At 39.6% G+C, this 25771-nt stretch overlaps 2 protein-coding genes across 6 annotated transcripts in view; one reads left to right on the top strand and one right to left on the bottom strand.

Moving 5' to 3' along the window:
• The first annotated feature begins 479 nt into the window (after positions 1-479).
• MYO1E (myosin IE) overlaps positions 480-25771 on the top strand; it is a 112333-nt gene continuing 87041 nt past the window's right edge. For all 3 annotated transcript variants that reach the window (XR_011741007.1, XM_071813864.1, XM_071813865.1), the window contains exon 1: positions 480-527. Coding sequence is in view for 2 of the 3 variants with exons in the window: in XM_071813864.1 (XP_071669965.1) it covers positions 495-527 (33 nt within the window). In the remaining variant the exon portion in view is untranslated. The remainder of the gene's footprint in view (positions 528-25771) is intronic.
• On the bottom strand, positions 6565-23688 carry FAM81A (family with sequence similarity 81 member A). 3 transcript variants are annotated; one of them, XM_065847520.2, is made up of 9 exons: positions 23476-23688; positions 19719-19784; positions 18206-18479; positions 17326-17444; positions 11014-11143; positions 9789-9895; positions 8608-8743; positions 8035-8230; positions 6565-7638 (listed from the first exon to the last, which is right to left on the bottom strand). In XM_065847520.2, the coding sequence occupies exons 2-9, from the start codon at positions 19763-19765 to the stop codon at positions 7499-7501; spliced, it is 1149 nt and encodes a 382-aa protein (XP_065703592.1). In that variant the 5' UTR covers positions 19766-19784; positions 23476-23688; the 3' UTR covers positions 6565-7498. The 3 variants fall into 3 exon arrangements, with proteins under 3 accessions (XP_065703592.1, XP_065703593.1, XP_071669964.1); XM_065847521.2 differs by lacking the exon at positions 23476-23688 and adding an exon at positions 22304-23446; XM_071813863.1 differs by lacking the exon at positions 23476-23688 and adding an exon at positions 20521-20662.

Below are 25771 nucleotides of genomic sequence, written 5' to 3' on the forward strand. Positions count from 1 at the left end.
GAGGGTTCCCACCTGAGGGAGACTGACTGATTTTAGGATTATGGACAGGAGCAGGAAGGACAGATGTGTTCTCTTGAGAGCACTGGCTTTATTACAGTGATAGCTCACTCTCCCTCTTTATATACTTATATGTTTTTTTTTCTCTTTTTCAATTGAACTGATATCTGCTTAACCAATATGGCTTACCTCTAGTAGAAGGTTTAACTGAATTTTGGATGAAATTTTAATATGACATTTGGTTTGTTAAGAAAGTGAGTAAATGTAAAACTGCTGGTTTTGGGGCTTTTTTATTTTTAATGAAGTCTTGGGATTTATAGAGCATCTTATTGTTGGTGGTAGCACACATTCAGGTTAATTATTTGAGAAATGTTCTTCTGTAATTCGTAATTCAGTGGGGATTAGAGAGATATTTTCAATGCATTTGATTTCTTCAATAGGGACTGCATAGACCATGAAGAAAACGAGAATATCGTTGTCCAGCTGATGCGGCTGAGATGCAAAGCAAGTTAGAAGAGGATGACAGCCAGGTACGTTTTGAATTTTTCTCTTTGAACGTCTTGCTAGAGTCACATGATTCTAGAGAGTCTTTCTTTAGGAAAATTCCATTAAATTCAAACAAAATTGAAGTATGGTAAAATACTCAGCAGAGCTCTGCTGCTGAATCTCTACTTTCTTAGGCCGGTAGGGCTTAGCTGCATCTTTCAATGCATGTTGAACTATGTAATTTAACTGAAAGTCCATGGTTTTAATGACCAGGAGCTAAAAAGAGGAACACAGATTTATAGAAAGCTGTGGTAGTACCCGTGCAAGGTCCCCAGGCGCATTCAAGCGCTGGGAGGTACCTGTGGGAGATGTGGGGTGGGCTCTGTGAAGAGCATGTGGAGACAGAGCCACCCCAGGCAGAGTGCTGAGGAAATACTGGGCATCCGTGCAGAGCTTAAGTGTTGTGTTTCTCTCTCTCCATGTGTGCCAAAGGTGTCCATTTCCTATCTGTCTGGAGTGCCTTATAGAAAAGAATTCAGTTTTAACAAATGCGTGCTTCTGTGAGCAAGAGTATAGCTAACAATTGAGCTTGTTTATCATTTGCTATTACTTATGCTGTGTAGCCTTGGGCTGAGAAGACCCTGAGAGCCAGACCCTGTGCCGCTGTTCCAATAGGCTTTTCATGGTTTCTCTGCTGCTCATGAAAGGCTCTCAAATGAGCATAGCTGTGCATTTTATTTATATCTCCTTCTTAAACTTCTAAATGATTAAAATATCTCAGTGAAAATTTTGCTCTTCTTTTTTTAATACCATAATATTCCATTGTCTTTGCTAGATGTGAACACAGATGATTACCTTGCTGTAGCATGGATTATTCCGTTCTTGTCCTCGTTTAAATCTTGACTTGAATCCTCAGTTGTTTCCCCATCAATTTGGCGAGGGCTCTTTTCAGGGCCAATGACAAGCAGGAAAAACTTCACAGTCATCATGAAATGTATGAGATTCTTTGGTCTCTGCTTGGACTTAGATCTTGTGTGTCAGACAACTATCTTCTTATTCATGGAGTTTCTCCTATTTCACGATGCTTTACTGGGAAGGCAGCCACGGCAGTGCAGGTGGAGGAGGGCTTTTCACTGGGCTGTGTTTGCCATATGCAGTTCTGCCCATTTGTGTGTGCACCAGGGTCAGGCTGTCCCAGCCCATGCCCAGCAGGCCACAGGGAGACTGGCAGTTAACTGAATATTTCTTTTGTCTTGGATGATAGATTTGTCTTAACGATTACCATCCGTAAGGCATTGTCTTTTGACTTACCAAAATAATTTGTATGCCTTCCCTAAGTGTTTCCTACCTGCTGAAATCCTTTCCAGAGCTGCCAGTTCTTGCAGACATGCAGCCTGCCTGCCCCTGCCTGACAAGAGCAGTGACATCAGGTGGCAGGAGGGCCTCTGGGACAGCATAGTACTCAATCTTACTTTTTCTTTTTCTTTTTTTTCTTTAATTTAATGTAGTGTGGGAGTTACTACAGCCACAGGGCAACCTAATGAATGTAAATAATCAATTTACCGCTAGGTAGTTCACTGAAATAAAGGACACAGAGCTATAGATAATGGTTGCGAACTAGCCCCAAATCCGTCAGGTGATTCAGTATCTCACCACTGTGCTCTGTCTCCTGGTGCCAGTATTATTTGGATTTTTCCAGTCTCCCCTCACTCTGGATAATCAAAATACATTACTACAAATTGTGATAATATTACAGTGTTCATTTTTTGTCTCATTAGTCCATGATTACTTAACATTTTGGATTGCCAGTTATGGTTGAGATTTTGCTAACGTGGCAAGATACCAGGAGACCATAACAGAGACCAGCAATCCCTTTCGGTTTGCAACATAAAACATTATACATGCAAAGAGGTAAGCAAGCAGTTTACTGTGTGCTGTGAGCTGCCACATTCATTTTAGGGAGATTAATCTCTCAAAGGAAAGCATATGTGGAATTGGGTCACAGCACTTCACATATTCAAACTTGTGTAAGATACAAAGCGATCAATCCCCATAAGATCTTTGTGAAGTAAATAAGCTTTATTATTTATAGTAGCAAACAGGTTAGCATTTATCTTTTCAAAGCATGGCAGTAGCATAAAATCTGTTTTAACTTCTGCATTTTAAAAGCTCTACTTGGAGGTACTATACCTTCCTAGAATTTCATAGTTTATGTGTGATAAGATACTCGTAATGTACTGAAATTACAGTTCTCAAGACTAGTAAAGAAGAAAAGAACATGGCACACATGAAAATTCAGTGTTATATATGCAGATGTATATTCTGATATGCTATTAATGAACCCTTTAAATTATTCTCGGTGGAGGTACCAAGATGACAAAGGCCACCTAGCGAAGTGGATGCCTACCTCACAGTGCTGATACCATCAGGAGATGGGAGCACAAGAGTGACATGGCAAAGCCAGTAAAATCTGTCTTCATTTATAGGCTGTTTTAACTCAGCTGTGTATAATGGAAGTCTGTTTACTGATGGCATTTGAAAATGACTCTTAGCAGAAACTGAAGTCACGTTTAATGAAAGTAACTGTTTGGAGGATGTGCAGCAGTGCATGATGTGTGTTATTTTCGTTCCTGTCGCTCTGCAAGAAGCAAATCTCCTTTCTCTTCTCTCACCAAGCAGTTCCTACTCATCCTCTTATACAGTTCAGGCTTTTAGTTTTATGACAATTACTACTTCAGTTTTCTTCTTAAAGGAGATCCTAGTTCAGTGTACATCACTGATGCTCTGCTAAGATCAAAACAATTTTTTCACTATCTGTGCCAGCAAAAGTTACAGCTCTTCTACATATTTTGCAATGTTTGAGGCTATTCCACTATATTATTTACTGAGATAATCCTTGCATGGATTAAAAGCAGCTTTTTGTCCTAGGCCCAGAGCTTCATTTGGTAGTAACTGTTCAGATTACCCTGTGGTCCTTCAGCCAGGGTCAGTCTCAGACAGGGAGGCAATGCGGGGAGAGGAACCTTTTTTTTTTTTTTTAAATGCTTTGTGTTGACCCAAGTTCTGCTGACAAAAGATAGCAGCAAGCTCTGGTCCCCACTCAGCATTGCTCGCACATTGTCTGAAGGACCATCACAATCACCCTCAGAGACTTTTGCTTAACTAAGCATCTGGCTTTCTTGAGATTTTACACAGTGATGTCTTTAGAATGTCGTGGGGGTGTTTTGGTGGTTGATTTGTTTGGTTGTTGTCAGAATGCATAATATTGTTAAATACTTCCGACCCACCTCAGTGGTACTGCACCATTTATGGATCACACAGAGTGAGCATCTTCTTTTGCTTGCCAAGAGTAGCAGTGACACCCTGTGGCCAATTCAATAGAGGCACTGAATTTCCATTATTTTCTTTCAAATTCACCTCTGAATTTCTTACACTGTGGGGAGTATCACAGGAGGAATCTGTTCTATGCACATAGGAAAGCTTCATCAATTTGTCATATCTGGCATTTGACGTTTCCATTACGGGAATATATGTCTAAATAACACAATTAGAAACTTCACTGCATTGCACTATAGTTCTACTGTGTTCTCACATACTAATGTCAAAGGCATGCACCCAACTTAAAATTGTTTAGTTAGTTTATCCTTTGACACTTGCTATGTCATTCAGACAGCTCACTGAATACTATGGTTTGCACACTGCAAGTGGTTTAAGCCTTCTGCATGCTAAGTAGCTGACAAAAGAAAGATTTGGGAACTTCAGGAGATGAAGTGGTCTGGTTTTGGCTGGGTTTGGTTTGTGGTTGGTTTTTTTAGAGAAGTAGGAAGAAGAAAAAACTTTAGGAAATATTAAAAATTCCTGTGAAACTTCATCTGAGTCTTCTGTAAAACACAAATTGCTTAAAAAAATTAATGTATGCACAGGAAAGAATGTCATAAATTAGGTTTTGTGTCCTCTGCGCTTGAAATTTAATCCCATTACATCTTGTCCTATCAAGAGTCCACTTAAGTTAGGTGTTTGGGTGGTGGTCATAGAATCATAGAATGTCCTGAGTTGGAAGGGACCCACAAGGATCAACTCCTGTCCCTGCATAGGACAACCCCAAAATTCATACCATGTGTCCAAAGAGGGAGTTTTGCCGTACAACTTTAGGATGATTGAAAGATACAGGGAGTGTAGTTCTCCCTTGAAGAACCCGGCTGTTAATTATCAGATATGAGCCCTCCCTGACAGACTAGACATTGTTGACCTGTTTTGTGCAGAAAACTTAACAAAAAATCCTCAACAAAAAACCTCACCACAACCAAAAAGGAAAGTAACTTGAGAGAAAACAGACCCAAAGAATTCGTTTTTCCAATTGAGTGGAGTAAAATGCAGCAGGCAAGTAAGTAGGGAGCATGAATTGTGACAAATCAATTGATGTTCCCATGCTTGTGTTTTGTGTCAAATATATTATTTTTTGTAACTTTTGGTTCTTTCTAAACTCTGCGGGCCTGTTCTGTGCTTCAGCAGGCAGCTACTCTTCCTTGCTTTTGCCCATGCAGCTGCCATTCCACTGCTCCACTCTTCTGACTCTTTTTCTCTGTTACTTCTCCAGAGTTTTCAATCTTTCTTCATATTACTGTTTTCTATTCTGGCTTTTCTTCACTTGTTCTGCAGAACTCTCTTGGTCTGGAATACATGATTCCCTTCCACCAGTGGCTCTGGAGCACTGGGTGAAGAGCGTGGGCAATGGGCATGCTGCACCTCTCTGTGTCCGTGTGTACAGCCAGGCCTCACTCACCCTGTCTGTCCCAGCATACAAGTCCCCATAAGGCACAGCTTGACAGTAGCTTCTACTTCAATATTGGTTTAGTTGGGCTTTTAGTTATTTGCCTTAGCTGAGATTTGGGAAAAAAATAGTTTCAAAACAGCAGAAGGAAAATTGGATGTGTTTTATATGTTGTTTTCTATCTGGATGAATCACACAAGATTTTTACAAGAGAACCATTTTATTAAAGTCCTATATAAAGTGTTTCTCTGATTCCTTGTATGCTCTTCATATCATACCAGATTCTCTCAGGTACAGATTTCCAATTACAGAAGAAAAAAATTGTTGGGTTTTTGTTCTGTCTGGTTTTGCTTCTTTCTTTGTTCTTTTTCATAAAACACCAGTAATAGCTTTTCCACTGCACATGGCTAAATATTTAAGAATAGATAAGAATACAAACATGAAGAATGAATGAATTTTAAAAATTGTTGAGAAATATTTGCAAGCATTTCATTGTCTCCCTTTAGTGGACTGGGCTTTCCCCTTAGCTGCCATTGTAAATACATTTCACAGCACATGGATGATACAAGATAGGAATAGCAGAGGCAGTTTTGTTAGCAGAGAGCATTGGAAGCCAGACTTGCAAAAATTCCATGTATCCTTGATAAATTAAATTACTTTCAACTCTATAGGAAGTGAACATAAACTTAGATGCTAATCCTGTAGAAATGTGTGTATTTCCTTGATTCTTACACACTAACACTGTCCTACTGAAGTTAATGAGTTTAAGTTTTTGGAAAATTTATATTTCTTTTTTTTAAAAGGTGACTCTGTGACACCTTCTTTCATGAAAGTGATGAGAAATTTGCCATTGATTTCCCAAATAGCAATATGGTTTTGCAATACTGGCCGAAACAAAGGTCCAGTAAGGATAGTGCAGAGACATCATATTAATTTATTTACATTAACAGTAATTATTTGTAAATTAATAGTATTTGTGTATATGAATTACTGTTAATAGTATGAATTAATAGGATACTGCATGAAATGTTTTCATGAGTGCTTAATCCTGCATGACTCACAGACATGAGGAGCATTATCAAGCTACGAATGAAGATATAAAATCAACATAATATATATTCTCTGTCTAGATTAAGATGCGTTTTGGGTGCTGATTTTTGTTAAGTAATCCGTTCTGGGAATGGAAACAAGCACCATTGTTATTTGCAAGTACTGTGAATGCAATTAGCAATTTGAATCTGCTAAATTATTAAAGTCTATTTAAATTCGAAGAATGAGTTGTTTTACTTCAATAAAAATTTCTAAGCAGATAATAAACTGCATTTTATTTTACATTACATTCTCCAGACTAAGTTAGATTATCACTTTCTGTTCTGTTTTCAAACCTTTCAGAGTTTTTATTAATATAATGAAACCAGTCACAGAAACACATATAAAATACTCTATATACACTTTTTATGTTGTCTCACCTCCACTTGGTTATTAATTTTAAAAGGTCACAATACTTAAGACCACGTGAGTTAAGTTTTTACGTTGTTCATGAATCTTCTTAGCCTACAACTACATTATATAACACTACTTAGTTTACACACGTACACAGAAGATATTTGCAAAATTCAACAAAGATTTTCTGATGGTATCTTGATTTTGAAAACTGGTCAGTTCAGTGCCAATTGTCTCCCCAGGAAGTCAATAGCAGAGAAAGTCACTGTAAAAATGTCTCTTGACTTCAATTAAGTAATTTGTATCAAGGTGGAAAGCCTTGCCAAACTGATGCTAAACAAATGATATAAACTTGTTGCTTTTTGTTTGTTGTTTGCTTTTGCTCAGGGTTGTTTTTGTTTCCTTATGTTTGTTTGTTTTTAAAGAGGTGTGTGTGCAGGCACTTTTCCATATATAAGCATATACCTTCCTGATCAAGCCTGCAAAACTGGGGAGCACTGGAATGCCTTTAGCAGATTAGGTGCCAGCTTTACCAATATATTACTCCAGTTATACATGGTGCTTAATCTCCTGAGAGCAACTAGAGTAGTGCAGTGGCAAATGAGCACCTCAGCCTGTAAAAGCCTGTGGTCAGTTCATCTATGAAGAACTGACGTTTACTGCTCAGAGTAAACATGCGGACCTGCACAACAGCAGCATGTCATTTGGTACATGCACTTGATCTGGGTTACAGGCTGGAACAAGATTATAGTCTGCCTGTTTAGCCATGAAAACACGAATCTCTCAGGAAGAATCTTGCAGTTATGGTCCAGCCTCTCCCCATGTGGGAACCTCCTGCTTCATTTGGTGGATCTGCTTCTGTAGTTCATCTCTGTCCAGCTTCATTTTCGCTTCTAGAACTTGCCGTAGAGACCCAATGCTCTCATAGATAGCTGCAAATCCTAATTGCAGGTGAGAATTAAATTAGTTAATAAGCAAAAGCAAGAGTATCGCATAATTTCTATCAGAATGTGCTTCCTACCGTAACACGCTCTCTGCTTTATAGCAGGAATATAACAGAAGTTCTCCTGTAATTTTGTGCTGATGGCAGAAGTGCCCCCGAGGGCAGCCGGGCTGTGCCTATGCATGCTGTGGGGAGAGCACTTATAAGCTAATAAGATATCACCTCTCGCTGTGAATTTCACACGTAGTGAAAATCCTTTTTAATGTCACAGGTGCAACCATTACATCTGCCCCCAAAGTCTACTTTGATACAAGCAAAGGCATTTTGCACATTATTATAGGTCAGTAGTTGTTACCACAATTCAGAATAAAGAACTTGATAACTATGGTCCTACCAGCATTAACTTCAGCTTTCATTTCTTTTATATCTTCATTTATCTCATTTTGAAGTTTGCCAATGCGAATATTTATCTTTTCTTCTGACTGTTTTGCTTCATGTGCTTCCATGGTTATCTTCTGTATTTCTTCTATTTTGTCAATTTTCTCTGCCATTTGGTTGAATTTCATCTCTATATTTCTTTCACTCATTTCCTGGAGCCGGGAAAAATAGTTTTGATTATTTACTCTGCATCTGAAATTACAGTGGTCTTTCCCAAATACGCAATAGACATCGATTTATCGTCTTTTATGTGGAATTCAAAGGTGCAAAGAATGATGACTTTTTATAAAATGGCTTAAACTGGCTTGATTACTGTAGGCTGAAATACTGATCTATATAGAAGTGATGAGATTTATTTGAAGATGCTCAGGCTGTGGGGATGTTATACTTGACATCAGTGAAAATACAAATATTGAGGAGGTCTGAAATCTCACTCAAATAATACCTCAATTACATCATCCTAGTTATTAGTAATGCTGTTGAATACTTCCCAAAAGGTATTATATTAGGACATTTGAATGAAACTTACAGTGTTTTCCTTAAAAGTCAATGAGAGTTGGTCAATTTTTTGCACAAGCTCTTTTTCATGCCTTTCATGTTCCTGTTCCATCCAGCTACGTGCAGACAAAATCTGGTTGCTCAGTTCCTCGATAGCATTTTTTAATCTAAGAGCATAATAGAAATGAGCAGATATAAGAGAGCAGAATTTTTGGTCATTCAGCAGTGACTATTTTTATGAACATATTCATAAAAATAAATCCATGACAATTTAATACATTCTTGACAGCATATTAAGGTGAATCTTTGTACTTTAATGCTACTAGACTGAGGTGTAGTAGATGCAAATTTTTTTGCAGCGCTGAAAACAGACTATGGTCATCCGTGCAGATTATAATCTTCCTTTCCATAGGTGTTAAATCTGAACAAACGTTTAGTACCCATTTATTTTAGTGGTAATGCTGGTTCATATAGCCCCACTTGCATTGCCTATACCCACCTCAAGTTAACACCAACCAATTGTGCCACTGAAAGTGTTTCTTTAGACAGTCTTGTATCCAGTGAATATTTGAGATCTGGATGTATTCTTTCATCTGGTTTGCAAATAGTTTTACTGGTGTAACTGATGGGACTACATGAGGAGGGCAATAAGCAGTAAGGATGTGGATGGCTTAAGCCAGGACTGCCACTGACTGAAATGCCTGGAGAGGAGTTAGTATCTAAATTGAATGTATCCTGGTATAATATCTAGTAATAGCAGAGTACCTTATCGTTAATAATTTAGGTATTTGAGTTATCTGTTCATATTTGAAGCCGATTTAAAGCAATAACACTTTGTGAATGCTGTGCCTTGCTTCCAGGTTCCTTGAGTTGAACTTCTTGCCCTGCTCTCAACAGCCACCTCCAGCTTCTGTTGCTTGCTACAGTTCTTGCAAAAAGGCACCAGGCCGCTCTTGCCAAAATCCTTACTTGTGTTCTTTAATACAAGTTCTGCCTGGATACTTAACTAGGGACTTAATGAGCTTTATAAATGGTCTCGCCATATTAGGGGCAGAATTCTTGTTGAAAGCGAGTCCTACCTGACAGACCATTGTGCTCTTGTAGTAACTCTTGAGCACACATATGTATTTAAACAGGTTCATGCTTTTGTAAACCTGAAGGCGACAACAGCCAAGCTTGGAAAACGGAGCAGCAAGGTTTCCTGGCACTCACTTCATATCCAGAAGATGGAGCTGTTGGTTGCTCTCTTTGTAGGCGATCTTCAGCTTTGCTTCTTGTTGCATTATTGATTGCTCCACTCTGCTCAGAAGATGAGAAATCTGAAACAAAATTCAGAATTTACTATTTTTCAACAGTGTTTCATCACAGTCTCATTTGGGACGTTTTCATACCAGTAGAGGAGATCTTAAAGAGGGGCTATTTTTGCTGGCATTTCAAAAATTATTGAATTCGCACATTTTACTTGATCCTGAAAAATATACTGTCTCACAAGATGAAGGTATCTACATTGTGAAAACCGTATTTTTTCAGCCATAAATTATTGTAATAGTCTTCTCTTGAAAGCATCTGCCTGCTTCCCCCTTGAGACAGCTGGATTTGCATAATCCATACATCTCTATGTTGTCCTATAAGCAGAATAGAAGAATGGCAAAGCACTCCACCAATGCTGAGTAATATTCTTCATCACTTCATGTATAATGGCTACTGCAGTGATAAAACTGTTGGATTTAACTGGGCATAGGCCGTTACTAACAGCAAATATTTCTCACCAAAACGATCATCCCAGTTTTACAAAACAGACTGTTCTGTTTCACAAGATTAATGACAATATGCTCCTGGCATGCTGATGCATTACACTGAGTCTTCTGAGAAACACAGAGTGGATTTTAACCATTCACCTAGCACAAAATGAAGATGTAAAACACTTCTGTTGCCCAGAAAAATGAGGCCTTGAGATGGAGGTAGGAAGAATACTTTTTCTAAGTGTTTTAAGCCTCTGCTTGTATCTACTGCTCACTATTGTGTTCAAATACATACAAAATCATCCTGGGCAGGCCAAAACATACAGGGAGAGACACCGATGTTGCATTGTTGTGATGGTTTCGCAGAGCATCCGTGTCATGTTCACATTTCAACCTCAAGAAGCCGTTCAGTAATTACTGACTTTTCTTCATTCCTGGACACTTTCAAATGCCTTTAAATACTATCCCCTTCTACACAGCACACTAAAGGCAGCAAATTAAGGGCCTTTTTTCGGTTAGACCAGTGCAATATCGCACCTGGGTACCAATATTTGATCTAATAAGGACTGTGGGCACATACACCTCTCCGTTTGTAAATATGTGACCTCCCAGGATAATAACTAGCAGTAATGGAGTCTGTGAATTAGACTACAACTCTCACCCGTACATGAATCATTCTGGTCCAAATACCATACCTGTATTTCTGCCTCTTTGATTTTAGATTCTAAGATCAGTTTGGAGGTGTGTTGATCTTTACTTAGGCTCTGAAGTCTTTCATATGTAATTTTATGCTCTGCAGACAGTCTGGCTAACCCAGCATCACATCTGTTTGAAAAAATAAATACAAAAGCAACAGCTGAATAGAATACAAGGTTCAGGCTTTTTAAATTATCCATTTTAGACTAGGCAGTTCTGTGAAATTGCTGGCTGTCTAGCAAAACAATGTCTTATGAGACTGTAAGAATGGTGATATATCTCATAGTATTCAGCAAACTGCCCCCAAATGGAACTGGAAGTCAAGTAGTCTGACACATACATTCCTCTTTTCTTGGCACTGATGCAATATGTATAGACTGTGTTGTTATCAGTCAGGAAAATCACATTAGAAATGCAAAGGTGCAGAATTTCAATACCTTGTATTTTTGTCATACTCCAAAAGGCATCTAGTAACGTGTGCATGATTTCACCTACACGATTAGAAGCCTAAATAATTGAGGACTGTTTTTTCATTATTGTAGCTATGTTCCTCTGAGTTTTACATTTATTTTTTTTTTTAATTTGTGAAATAGCAGTATACAATTAATGTATAGTAAACAATGTGGGGCAAATTTTACAGTAATTAGTCTTTCTTTAGGTAAAACTGTCTTTGAAAGCAATGTCTCACAAAAGACTACGAATTGTAGTTCTGGAACTGTTCAGGATAAATGTGCTGTAGAATCTGTGCGTTTTCTACCACATTTCAATAATCCTTTGGCCAGGTCAGTTTCGTCTACATACAATAAGGACATTAACTGAGCTGTAAAATATAAGTACTGTAATTTCAAGAGTAAGACTGCTGTGAAGTATGACTCACGTATATTTTTTTGTTAAGGGAAATATGTAATCGGCAATGTTACCATATTTGATCTATGAAACCAATGGGGAACAGACAGCAGTTACAATTTAAGGGAGAAAAAGGCAGTAAAATGGAAGAACAAGATGAGGCACGTTAAATCATTACCTAAACCAATGACACATTTTAACCTCTTTTTAGTAGATCTCAGTTTGAAGGCTTTCAATGCAACACACATTTTCATCACCTCGGTTACAGCAGCTACCATTATCATTAATAGTGAAGGGAAAGTAACAGCTAAAATGACAAACACAGCATCTGCTTAGTATTATGGTAAAAGTTCAACATGAAAATAATCAGTAATTCAAAATAAGACAAAGAAATTATAAAACATGTGGAAAATAACTTATAGTTTAGCAGTTCAACATTGCAAGACTGATTAGTAATATCTGTAGGAAGACCAGCTATGATTTACGTAGCAGTGAACCATACTTGTAGCTCTTACAATCAGGCAGTTTCTTTAAAAGATGAGAGAAGCCAAATCTCTTCATGTTGTTGTGATCAATCAGAGAGAATCAGAGGAATGAAATAATCTGCATGTAGTCACCAAAAGCCTATGAACTCACAAAAATGGTTAGTTTGTTTCTTTGAGACACCATAGAAGATGTAGAAAGCAAGAGCTTTGAAAGTACTGTAGCAAATGTGAACAGCAGGCATGTGCAAGTGTTTTTAAGGCAAATTCATATTTTGGGTTTAAGCACAGTTGATCTTGCTGCTTTGTGGAACTCAGTTACGCGATCAAAGAGGCCATAGAGTTGCATGGTAACTGAAACATTAAAATTCTGGCTATGTTAATTTAGTGTCAGCTTGGTATGTATTAATTGGAATATTTCATTTTTCTACAGGGATATTATAATTTTCACCCTTTTAAACAAAGTTTGAATAAAGTTTAAATTCCATTTTCTGTTGTTATGCAATGTTTAACCTACATTGTTTTTTTAAAAACAATATTCTATGTGTTCAAGTAGTCAAAGAGAAATCTCTTTGCTATATATGTTGTACACACAGACACCTGATTAGTTTTGACCTGGAAGAAAACATTAGTGTGCTCCAGACACAAATGAGATTCTGATATTAATTATGTGAATATGCATTTTGAGTTAAAAACTTAAAACAATTAAATAACTTTAGTCCATGCTTCCACTAGCTTTCAAATGCATGGGGAGGTAATAATAAGATGAATGTATGGAAAACCATGGGCTTTCTAACACTATTGATTCAGGTTTCTACTGCATGGTGGGTCAGAACATCAGTAATCTAAACAAAAGGGCACATCATAGTTTGCATAGTTTGGAATTTTTCCTTTTTTTTAATTAAAATATTTTTTAAATTTTAATTTAATTTAAAAAAAAAGAGAAGGGGAAAGAAAGGCACACTGCAATCCGCACTGAATTTCTCATGCCTATGACAGTTCTGGTTTGATACTTCTTTATAATATGATAAAATGACACCAGAATTCTTCTTAAAAATGGAACCAAATGTTTTCCGAACACTGGATTTAAGTTCTTGGGTAATTTAATCAGACTGTCTATATAAATGAAGCCAATGGACTATGGATATAAAGACAGAAGTTGAAAACAAGTTTTTCAAACATTAAGATTTCTAGGAAGAGCACTAGTTTAAAAATGTAAGAGCTCTATATAGAACCATTTTTTACCAGGAAATGCACAATAAATAATTCTGTCTTCACATCTGAAATGCTGAAGCTGGTCATACAAACAATCCAGTGTGGTTTTTCATGTGCAGTTGCACACATGCACTATTGAAATTTGGGCCAAGGATGCACTAGAATGTGTTTGTTTTACTACTGTTTGATTCTGGGGGACATTTTCTGAAAGTTCGGATTGCCAAGCTGTGTACTTATCTGAAATAACAAATAAATGGAGAGGTTTTGTAGTGCCAAGTATCATTCTTGTTTTCAGAATACAGTATAATTCTGAAATATAAACCAGTAATGTTTAATATAAGCAGTGAATTAATCAAACAGCTGCCTTGCAAGTCATAGTAAGCAAAAGCAGTAGTTATTTTTCTGGCATGCTGTTGCCTTCAATCTCTAAGAAATAAATACACAATGGTTGCTCTATTCGGTATTGCCAAGGACTAGATAAAGCTGAGGACTACACCAATACTCTGCAACAGGATGCTACATAAATACGCTAGCATGATACATACAGATTTTTAGTATTCCTATTTTATTATAGCAGGAGATTTTTCAGTTAAAGTACCAGTGTTTCAGTGACAAACAAGTAGCTGAAGAACAAGTAGTGAAAAGCAAGCTGATATGTTCAGGGGACCCAGTGGGCAGAAACAGCAGAGCTGGTGGATTCTGGGCAGCGTGGAGCGGGATCCCAGTCAGGCCGTGTGAGCGGCTCCTACGCAGCTGCAGTGCAGCACATTCATTGTGCTGGTGAGGTTCATAAATGCACTGCATCCCAGATGCATCAGACTCATTTTCTTTGCAGTATAGGAAAATCTGCCTACATGTAATGAGTCCAGAGCGTCTGGAATGAATCAGATCTATAATGTAATGCATCTATATATGCAAAGTAGGCCCAATTTGAACATGCATAGCTGCCATTTCTCTGGATGTTTCAGCTATCAGGAAGCTTCTAGAGACAGCTACTGCTATGGTTCTGACCAGGCTGCTGTATTTAAGTTTTCCAGACAAATTATCATAGTCCACAAGTTATTCTGTAAATAAATAATTGGGCACTACTCTTGAGTTTTATGATCTAATATCGCTAGAAATAGAACTGGTAAATCTGCGTTATATAAAATTGCAGACATCAGGGACAGGAGGCTGGAGTAATGGATCTATTGGCATGTATCTAATTTTCTGCTGAATGTGTCACTGAATTTAATAGAGGTAATATTTTTCTTACAGTTAACGCTGATTCTCAGGAAAATGTACAGCATCATTCATGGTGAACACTATAATGATGCTTTACAAATTCATCAGTAAATTATGCTCAGTGAGAAATGGTTCAGAGACATGAGCTGTAATGTGTACTCAGTCTTCTGCTGCTAGGGATATTAGTTGATTTTGTGATGCAGGTGAGCTTAACTATGAGGAATCTCCCTGCTCCAGAGCTGTCGGTAGCGTGGTTGTGGAGCCGTGCTTCAGAACTGCGTGTGCATGTAGGGAACCCTGCTCTCACCAATGAAAGCAGCAGCCCTCAAGAAATAATGAGGCAGTTGTTCAATGATATATTGACATGTTACAGAACAGTTGGTATCGGGAAATAAACACCACTCTCTCCAATATTGAAATTGAATAGGATGTTTAGTATGCCTGTAATTACTGGAACTGAAAATTGGCCAGAATCCTGAGATTGATGTTAAAATTATTACATGACCAAAAGGCTCAGACGTAGGTGATTTACTATCATGTGTCATATAGAAACTGATGGACACTGATTGTCCAGCTGCACGCTTCCAGCCTGGAGCTACTGTGATGTACTTGGAGTTAAATTAGCTGACTGTCACTCCAGCCCGAGCCACACACTGTCCCTTGGCTGTTGCTGAGAGCGGATGCACAGTAAGTTGGCAACCTGCAGTAATTCAGTCGTGTTTCTGAGGTTTCACTCCTTGAACTTCTCTGAAAGCTAGCAGGACTAGATGTAAAAGTAAGATTATATTAGGTGAGTTTAACTTATTTTCTCTAAGGAACATTGGCTAGAGTAATCAGAAGGTGTTTGTCTCAGGGCAAGTTTCTGGTTAAGCATCTGTTAAGTGCCGAGAGCATCACAAGCTGCCAGCTTGACCAGGATCTCCAGATATTACTGTAGTCATTATTCACAGGAACACTAATTTTCAAAGGTGAATATGTCTGTAAATGAAGGCAAATAGCTTCCTCCATGGAACACTGCTTTAACGTGATTTCTGATAAAGGAAAACTTACTTTCTTCCTCATTCAGGGAAAATTTACCATAGAGAACATAACGTTGAATTGAAGCAACCATTAAAAGACAAGAAACTGATTCTCTTATGGAATGAATACAAATACCCAACATTCATTGCACAATCTAACATAAGGCAGATTAGTATAATCTCCTACAATTGTCAGATGAATTGCAAGCCTGTCACAGTACAAGGGCATTGCCCTCAGTAAATAAAGGAGGAATCCTGTCGCAGACTGTGCTAATCCCCCCAATCCCCACACCAAATACTTGGGACAGGCAAAGGCCCCATTGTCAAATTCATGCTGGCACGTGTTTGTTCACTTGAGTTCTGTTGTGAAAAGCAAAGGCATTATATTTTGCTTCACAAGGTGTCAATAACCCTGTTGCTCCACATACAGACCTCTCTCAGGATGTCGTGTGATCTCAAAGTGGATTTTTTACATAAAGCAGCAGGAAGATCTAAGCATGTGAACTTGTCAGGGATTTCTCAGTGAGATAGGTATATATGTGTATGTATATCACTCTCTCTATATTATTTCAATCAATTTTCTGATTTGACGAAATAAGCTTGTCTAGTCCATTCCTGTTTACTTAAGGACAGTGCATAACTGAAATTAAAAAAAAAAGAAGTAAAATCTCTCTAAAGTATTCTTTACAAAATCGGCTATGAAAGTTACAGTGGAAACTTCAAACAATCAAATAATTTATAAGAAAAATTTAGTTATCACTAAATCACTTGAAGTACAAAAGAAAAAAAAAATCTATACAGTATAGGCAAATAGATGTAACTCACGACAAGTATAATTCCACTGAAGCTATTAGCCAAGCTGCTGTAGGCCACATCAGGTCATTTTTCTATAGCTGTACGTATCCTCTACCTTTTGTGTTCAACTGTACAGACACTCAAGCAAATGTTGTTGTACTGGAGTTTGTAAATGTGTCATTGATGGCACAACCTGAAGTCTGTGTAGTTCCACAACTGTAATCTGGAGTTTCAAGTAGCTTATGAAATCTCTGGTTTATAGACTTCCGTTCCTTAATGTGTCAGGTAACCTATGTAATTTTTAATATGGCTGACTAATTACTGAATGCACGGATTTTTACTTCTAAAACATATGCAAAAATGTGCAGCTATTCTGTTCTTTACAAGTGCAGATTGTTCCATGCTGCCTTTATAATTGTGCTAATTAATTTGTTTCAAAGATAGACTGCTCTAACCATAGTACTTTTCAAAGCTGAACCAAATCCGAATTCATAAAGAATCTGAGGTAATTTATTAAAAACTACTTTCAGGAATTAAGGGTGATATTGTTAAGTTTAATGTGTAATACTGGAATGCAAAGGATTATTATTCCTTTTCTTGAAAACACTGAGCAACATTATCCTGGGAATTTTGCCAAAGTTGAATTAAGCCCATTATCGTTAACATTCATACTTCAAGATTACAGCAATATTAGCCAGTCCCCAAAACATACTTCTGTGTTGACTTTTACCTCGCAACTCTTCCCCGGAGATCCCCTAAGCCAGAAAGCTGCCGCATTTCCAGACTCTTCAGAGTAGAATTTGTTCCATAGCTGAGATTGTCTCTGACACGGATCTGTTCCTGTAGCATCTACAAAGGATTCACATGCAAATATAAACTCTGTGTCACATGTAATGTACATATGAAATGTCACTTGTTTGTTTTCAGTAACATCACGTACTGTTTGATTATTACTTTATTAAAAGCTTTGTCTTGTACTAAACAAGACACTTCTAGGTCATTTATTATTTCTCATTCTTAGTATCCAGTCTGCACGTAAACACCATAATATGTACAAAGTATAACTTGACAAGGGAATGGAAGCTTAAATATTAATTTTTATCCTTTCGGTTTCCCCACCACACCCCTGTTGCTCATGGCAGCAGAGGTCAGACATGAAGTACGTATCTGCATATGATTAGGTCATAAAAATGAGCACTTGGGTTGGGCTGCTTGGTGTTGTCAGTAAGTTGGAAGTGCAAGAAAGTTTATTATAGATCTAAGGCATTTCCAAGTGTTTATACAGCACAGCCTTTGAACTGAACTTGAGCTGAGTATTAGTGTCGCATTAATTCATTTTCTCAGGGTTTTCCAGCGCAGCTTTTGAAAGCAAGCTTATTAGTACCACAAAGTTTCTGTGTTTATATGCTGACATCCTGTGCTATTTTCACAGCCACTTAAGGAATTATGTAATTTGTGAACAGTGTTTCAAGTTATAAAAACAATTTATAAGCTTACAGGATCTTCAGACCTTGTCTGACCTTTACTTATCCTCTGGCAAACTTTCTTACTAAATTAGAAGGAATAAGTAGCCTAAATGGCATTAGTCCTGTGAAAAATTCTTAACATACCTCGATGTCCCGATTAAGCTGCCTCACGATGGCCGTTATGTTTCGGATGTGTTCTTCCAAGAGTTGCCTAGCCAACCGGTCGCCCCCCCCTTTGTTCTGCATTCTGTGCAGAGTGGAAACAATGTCCTCCTTAATGCGAAAAGCGTGTTCCACAAGAGCCGCCGTTGTTTTCTCATGGCTTAGGATTCTGTCTTCCAGCTGATCCACCAGGCTCGCAGATGCCAGCGGGACCGCTGTCAACGCCTGGCTGTGCAGCGGGATGTTTCGAACCCGTCTAGTGGAGAAGAATATCCAGATATTGTGAAGGTCTTACACAAAAGTCCGCAATGTCTTTTCCCTGGAGACAGCGCAATACTGTCTTAGTAGCAACACTGGGGAGAAGCACCAAAGTACTCACAGCGGGAGGGCCCCCTGCTACAGAAAAGTGGGTGCTGTGTTTGCTACTGTGCATGTCTTGTACAGAGACAGGACAGGCTCTTTAAGGAAGCTTACAAAAGTAGGTTCTTAAGAAAAGGACATTAGCATTGTCAAAGTAGTTACAATTCAGACCTATAATTTGATTAAGAATCCAAATTCAGAACTCCTTTACTGAGTTTGAAATGTACTGCTATTTGTCTCTACAGTTTTCAGGCTTAAAGCAGTAACTATAGAAGGCAGATGTTACAAATTAAATTAAACCAGACCTAGATTTAAAAAGAGTTGCTTGTGACCATTCCTTTTTTCAGTCTCTACAGCTATCCTGTAATACCATACGGAAGCTTGTCCTCCCATGGAACAGACAGGACCATACGTAGGTGTGGATAATAAGGAGATACCAAGATCTACCAAAACCATGACAAGCTTCTCTTAATCTTAGTAGTCAAAATTTCGCCCCAGAATAGCTTGCATTTGGATACCTTCACTGATTGTCTAGACTTTTCAAGAGAGCTCTGCATTGCATAGCTTCCATGGAAAGCAAGGGAGCTCAGGGGTGCTCAAAGTAAAAAAAATTAGGCTGCTAGTGCATGCAATCTTTTCCTGCCACTATATTCTGCAAAGAATAAAGAAATTTTTCAGAAACATAAGGGGAACATACAAGTTCAACCCCACTTTGAAAAAGATCTTTTTCTTTTACTATGTGTTCTCCATTTTGTTTCCCGTTGATGAGCCAAATTAACAGTTTATTTTCACCATGATGATATTGATGGAGATGCATGAGGACTCTAAAAAGGTCGCTTCTGACCCTGAGTATTTACACTTACTCCATGCTATTAGAAGACTAGTTAAAGTATAGTAGTCTTGGACCTCTACTCAGTTACAGTTTAAGCTATTTAATTTCTTTGGGAAAGGGTTAAGTAACAGCTGAGTAAGGAATTGTGATTTGGGCCGTGATTTGAATGAATCTACAGTATTTCACTTTGCTTTGCATACTAATGCCAAAGTCCCAAGTCACAGCATTACAATAGATAGGGAACTGAGAGACACATAATACTCTGCAATATGAAGATTTTATTTTTTACATTCCAAACTGTACCTTTCAGAAGGGGCAAGAGTTGGGAAGATTGGGCTTCGCTGGGCCATTTTCTGGTCAATAACTTGTCTGTTGAAAAAGTACACATTGAATTATTTAATAGTTTATATCTGGCACTGAAATAACTTAATGCTTCTGCTTTGAGTGAACCTTTAAGTAAAGTTTAAGATTACGCTGACAGCTCTGATCTTGGAGTTCAAGTATTGCTTATAGAATGAAGGCAAATAAAAATCAATACAAAAGAACAAAAGAATGAAAACTGAAAACTGGTAGAAAGCTTTTTATAGTGAAAATGATACTCTAAAAAAAGGCAAGGTTGACAGCCTTGAAACTGAAATCTGCTGTGGACCCACAGAACTGGTTTGGCAGGACAAAGGCAAACAAACTTCTTGTCCCCAGTTGGTCTGCTGACCTCAGACATCATCAATCTATGAATAAAAAAGTAAAATCTGCAGGATTATCATAAAGCTTAAGAAAATATTGGCTAGAGAAATAGATAAAAATATTTCACGACAGCAGATTGTTAGCAGTAAGGTGTTTTTCAGGTAGAAGCATTGGCCGTTGGAAACCTAAATAGAATGTGTTAGACATCAGCATCATTTAGCAAAACTGAGTCTTTTATTAATTCATCTTCAAATCTAGATGACTGCACTTTATGTTTTAAGAAAATTCTTCTGTGGTAAGAATATAGATTCTGTTTTTAATTTTTAGACATAGCCAGCCAGACTGTGACAGACGTTGCAGCAGGATAACTGTTAAATAGCTTCAGAAAGACATTTTAGATATCTGACTGTGAGATGAATACCTGGCTCAGTAGCTTTGTCCTCTGACAGAAGTTAAATTTATGAAGAAGATGGTAGCCTCAATCAAATCCAGCTATTCCACTCTATATAAAACAAACATTTTTCATGATAGAGATGGCATGAATGAGCATGTCCTGAGCCTGAATTCCTTGGGAACCTAAAATCCTCACTGAAAACTGAAGGCTGATCTATGAAAAAAAAATTTTGCAATTGCTGATGAAATCCAGTGCAATATACCGTACAAATAGAAGCAGAAAAATAGACTTATTGGAACAAAATAGTCAGATATTGATTGTAAAGCAGTGATAGGGCCATCCTCCAAGATCTCAAAATGCAAAGCATGATTGTGCTTTAGAAATGTATGAAAGCCCTGCCTAAAAGCAGAGAGCAAACATTGTCACAGCGTGTGTGTTCTATTTATAGCACAGTGCTTCAGAAACTACAAATTAGAAAAAAAAAAATCATTTTAAGAGAAGCTGGGTTGCTGAGCAGCAATGACACTAGACTGGAATTCAGAAGGTCTGATTCTAATTCCTGGCTCAATTTCTGATCCTGATGACTTTGGACAAGTTATTTCCATTTCTAATGACTCAATTTCCCTACATGCCTGTAAGTAAAAAGCACGATATAAGAACTGGGTATCATTATGATGATTTCTGCATTCAAAATCCTGCGCAGACACAGAATGTCCAGTGCTGCAATCTGTTCCTCACACTCTGCTTTCCCGCTCTGCGGGCCGTCCCCCAGCTGCATCGCCAGGTTAGACAGGGCCCAGGCACCCAGTTCTTAGTGCATCTGAGCTCACTTCCTCTTCATCCTCTGGGCCATAACACATTCTAATGATCTTCATGCAGCAAAGCATTTAAACACAGTTTAACTGTAAACCCCAGAATATCCTACTGATTTGAGAAGAGCTATGCGTATCACAGCACCATAACACTGGACGCTACCTAGAAAAACGAAGAACAAATTAAAGTCTGTACATCTAGCACTATCTTATTGGAATACAATTTATAAAAAACAGCCAAACAAACAAAAAAACCCCTCCAGTCAAGCATTTTAATTTTACAGTCTACACTATCCATTTATTATCAATTGAAAAAACTGTTTGGAGCAGAGTAAGCACAGAATTGTTTGAGGTTTTCACTTTTCCTGCCAGACTACCATTAGACATGCAGCTAATTGCAAATGTCTGGAGAAACTGTGCGCATGAAATAAAAGTTACACAGATGGACTTCTCGTTCATTATTGCTAACTTAAGCACATCACTCAGTACACACTGAAATATCAATTATCAGATTTCTTGATCTGATCCAACATCCAGAAAGGATGTGTTAAGATCTTGTTCAGCAGTTGTACAAAACTTTTCTGCAGTTTGGAGGCAGGTTTTTGCAGTAAACAATAATAGATGGGTGTTGGAACTAATGGCAAATTCCCTCTCTACCTGTTTAGACTAATCAGTATAAAATAAAAGAAAAATATGTTCTAATGCCTAGATTCAGGAGAATGTAATTTTGCATAGCTCAAATTTTAGTGGCAGTAAACTAGGATCAGCTTAGATCCCAGCTAAAATACTGGCTTCAAGTGTTGGGTTTTTTTTTTTCTTCTTAAATGATTTTCCTGCTTGATACTGCTATAGCAACTTAAATCATAATATATTAACCCAGTAAATTTTTGTTGATTGATTTAATTTACTGAATTTCCAAATATTCTTGTCACGTTGACAAGGTAAAGATTTGTCCCTGTTGTAAATGGTATGCCCAATTGCCAAAACCAGCAGTTCACCTGATATATAAGGCAGCTGTTCCGTGCAAACATAGGCTACTTCTCTGTCATTTCTTTAAGTCACTGACATCAGACGTGTGAAAGCTTGAAAAAGCATCATACATGGACATGCCGAAAAAACACTTTTAGCAATACAAAGTTCACTCCTTGCTATTTGTACTGTGGCATCCCTTCCCGCTTCAGGAGAATGCCTTGCATGTTTATTTTCTGCAGATTCTCCATTTCTCCGGGTTTGAAGGATAATTACATCTGTAGTGTTCAGTTCTCCATCTTCCGTTATAACCTACATCTAGTACTTGCTCTAATGTCTGTGCACCTCAGAGCGTTTTTCACATTCATCCTCACAATATGCCTGTGGGGTAGGAAAGCGTTATTATTCCTGAAAATGTTATTTTCCTTTTGTTGCTGGTAGGGAGATGAAGCATGAGTGGGACTATGTGACTTGCCACAAGTCACACGGGAATCAAAGCAGACTGAATACCTGCCTCGGCAAACACTTTAATCACTCTTTTCTTCTTAAAATAGAAACCACTTTGGTTGCTATACAGGGAGCATCTGACGGCGCCATCCCAGGAACGGCAAGGTCCTGGTGTTACTCTGGGGCACTTTGGGGCAACGTTTTGGAGTAAGTGCCAAAGTCCCTGGGTCGCAACTCAGCAAAAAGATGGGTCAAAACCCGAGTGTATTAGTGAGTCGCGTGAAACAAACCCGTGCAAAGCCCCTCTGTGCTCTGTGGCGTTTGGGAACAGGTACGCGGTGTGCGGTGGAGTGCGGGAGGAGGCTCCGCGCAGGAAGCGGTCACCGTGCCGGCCTGCCGAGCCCAGGCTGAGGGTCCTCTGCAGAAATGGGTCTGATCAGCTCAGGTGCTTGACTGTGCTAATGCAGCTCTGCAGCACTTGAGATCCCAGCTGGAGTCCGTGCCCGGGCTGTGCCGTGTGGAGGCACCGGCGCTCCGCCGTGCCAGCTGCTCTGGTGCGCCCGCGGCTCTGCCGGGCAGGCGGGCCCGGGAGCCCGGAGGGGTCACCGGTGCACGCGGTGGTGGCTGTAGAAACACGGGGTATACAAGAGCTGACAGGACATGACAGCGCAGACACCACTCTATGGCCATGCAACACGGAGGGACGTTGTTGGGACAGGCTGTCCGGCGGGCGCGGGGCGCAGCGCGCACTCACCAGTGCTGGCTCAGGGCAGGGCAGAGCTGCCCATCGCTCCCCTGCATCCCCGCGGCCGCCCGGGCCCCGCTCTTGAGCGCGCTGCCACCGCTCCAGCGGCCGTTTGCGAAGCGTCGTGGCAGCCTCTGCGCAGCCGGGGCGTCAGTCCGTCCGTCCGTCCGTCCGCGGTGTGACAGCCGCTGCGCGGAGCGGGGCGGCCGCAGGCCCGGCTGCGGGAGCGGGCGCGGTTGCCAGGACGCCGTCACCATGGGAACCGCTCGGCGGGGGCCAGCGCCGCGCAGGCAGCCCTGGGAGGGGGTGCGGCGAATCTTGCAGCCGCCGGGGCAAACCCCTGTTGTCATCGCTTCCTCGCAGATATTTCATAGCAGGGGCCGTTCCTTGGGAGGGAGGGAAGGGAAGGACCCCTCGAACAATAGCGGCGTTCCCTGCGGCGCGGGAGATGAGCAATGGGGACGCGGGGCAGGGGCCGTGTCTGCAGCCCCTGCACCCCACATGTCGGCCTCCAAAAAGAAAGTTTGGTGGTGGCGAAATAGTGGTTACTCTGAATTTCTAATGGTGTTGAAGAGCTGAGAGCGGGACTGAAAGTATGGATTTTTCCAGAGCATATAACAAACCTTGGCAGAATACAAGACTGTTAAAATCGATGGTGAATAATAGTTTTGTTTGTAAGATTTCCAGGTTATATATTCAAACAAGTTCTAGCACGTAGCTTCAGTGAAACTTCATGTATCACAGAAAGGATGATCTGTCCCTTTGCGCAGCAGAGGCGTATGAGCTAAGAGAAAGTATTACTGGAAAAACAAAGTCCATCGAGGGTGTGTCTGCCTTCACTGCTGTTTCCTCCTTGTGTCATTCTTTGGACTTTGGTACAACCACCTTAGGTAAACAAAGGATAAGTGAAATCAGAAGCACACTTAACTGCATCAGTTCAATCTGAAATAACAGATTGTCTCTAATTTTGGTTAAAATATGGACATTTTGCACTGTTTGTATAGGCAGACTATTGCAGGCCTGGGTACCTGGCAGATGCAAAGGACAGAAGCGCTATAGCGTGCACATGCCATTGTAAAAGCAAGGCGGGGTCTGAGTCCACACTCTGGTTGACCTATTTATTTTAAAACAATTCCCACATCAAAGGATCGGGCCAGAAACAAAATATGCCATAAGTACTTTCAAAATGGGATCGTAACCAAGCTGAGAGTCATAGGATTGTGGTATAAGTCAGGTTAGAATGGACCTCAGAAGGACACGTGGCCAACTTCCTGCTCCAAGCAAGGTCATTAATGAGGCCAAATGCAGTTTTTTGCAGTTTTACACAGCCTGCTTGTGAAAAATCACCAAGGATGAAGACTGTCCAGCCTCTCGGGGCAGTCTGCTCCCGTGTTTGATTGTCTGCTAGGGGAAGAACATTTTCCTTGTACCCAGCCTGCACGTCTCTTGTTTGCATTTCTGTTGTTGTCTTCCGTCCGTGCACCACTGTGAAGAGTCTGGCTTTGCCATCTTGCTGACTTCCTCATAGGTACTGGGGGCTCCCAAAGTCTGCTTTTGTCAGGCTGAGCAAGCCCTGCTCCCTCAGCCTCCCCTCAGGGAGGGCCCACTGGCCTCTGCTGAACTTGCTCTAGTTTGTTGCTGTACACAGCTGGATTCTCTGACCCAGCGAATACCTAGACTAATTTCATACACCTGTCTAGTGATTTTCCTTGCTAAAGGACTGCTCAGATACTCAGTGTTTTCTTGAGAATGTATATCTGCAGGAGTGGGGCTTGAAAGCAAATTTTTATTTAAAGCAAATTGATTAAAGTTATTTTAATTTTAAAACAGGTCGACATTTGTATGTCCTACTGCAGTCTTGAAATTAACTTTAAAAGGTACGTCCATACTAGCTCTTGGTCTGCTTTCTCTCCCTGTTCTTTGTCTGACAACAGCGTTCAGCATGGTGGGGGCTGAGAGGTGGGGAGGGGACATGGAAGTGCTTGTCTGTTCCTCCGCTCTTCCCAGGTACCCATCCTGACCACCGGCCAACACAGGGTATGGAAGTGAATGGTCTTTGATTTGACCCACCCAGATACTCTCTTCATCAGAGATCTTAAAGGCAAATTCAGATCACTTTCCTTATCAAGGCACAGCATTAACAATAACGTTTATTTATTCTGGAGTGTTGAACTGTCTCACTCATGAAAGGAGCCCCATTTTAAATAATCATGAAAGTACAGAGTGGAGCAATTTAGGCTGGAAGGGAGCTCAAAAGGGAATCTGGTCCAACTCCCTGCTCAAAGCAGGGCTAATGTTGATGTTA

Source organism: Patagioenas fasciata, chromosome 12 (assembly GCF_037038585.1).
Source record: "Patagioenas fasciata isolate bPatFas1 chromosome 12, bPatFas1.hap1, whole genome shotgun sequence".
Lineage (NCBI taxonomy): Eukaryota > Metazoa > Chordata > Aves > Columbiformes > Columbidae > Patagioenas > Patagioenas fasciata.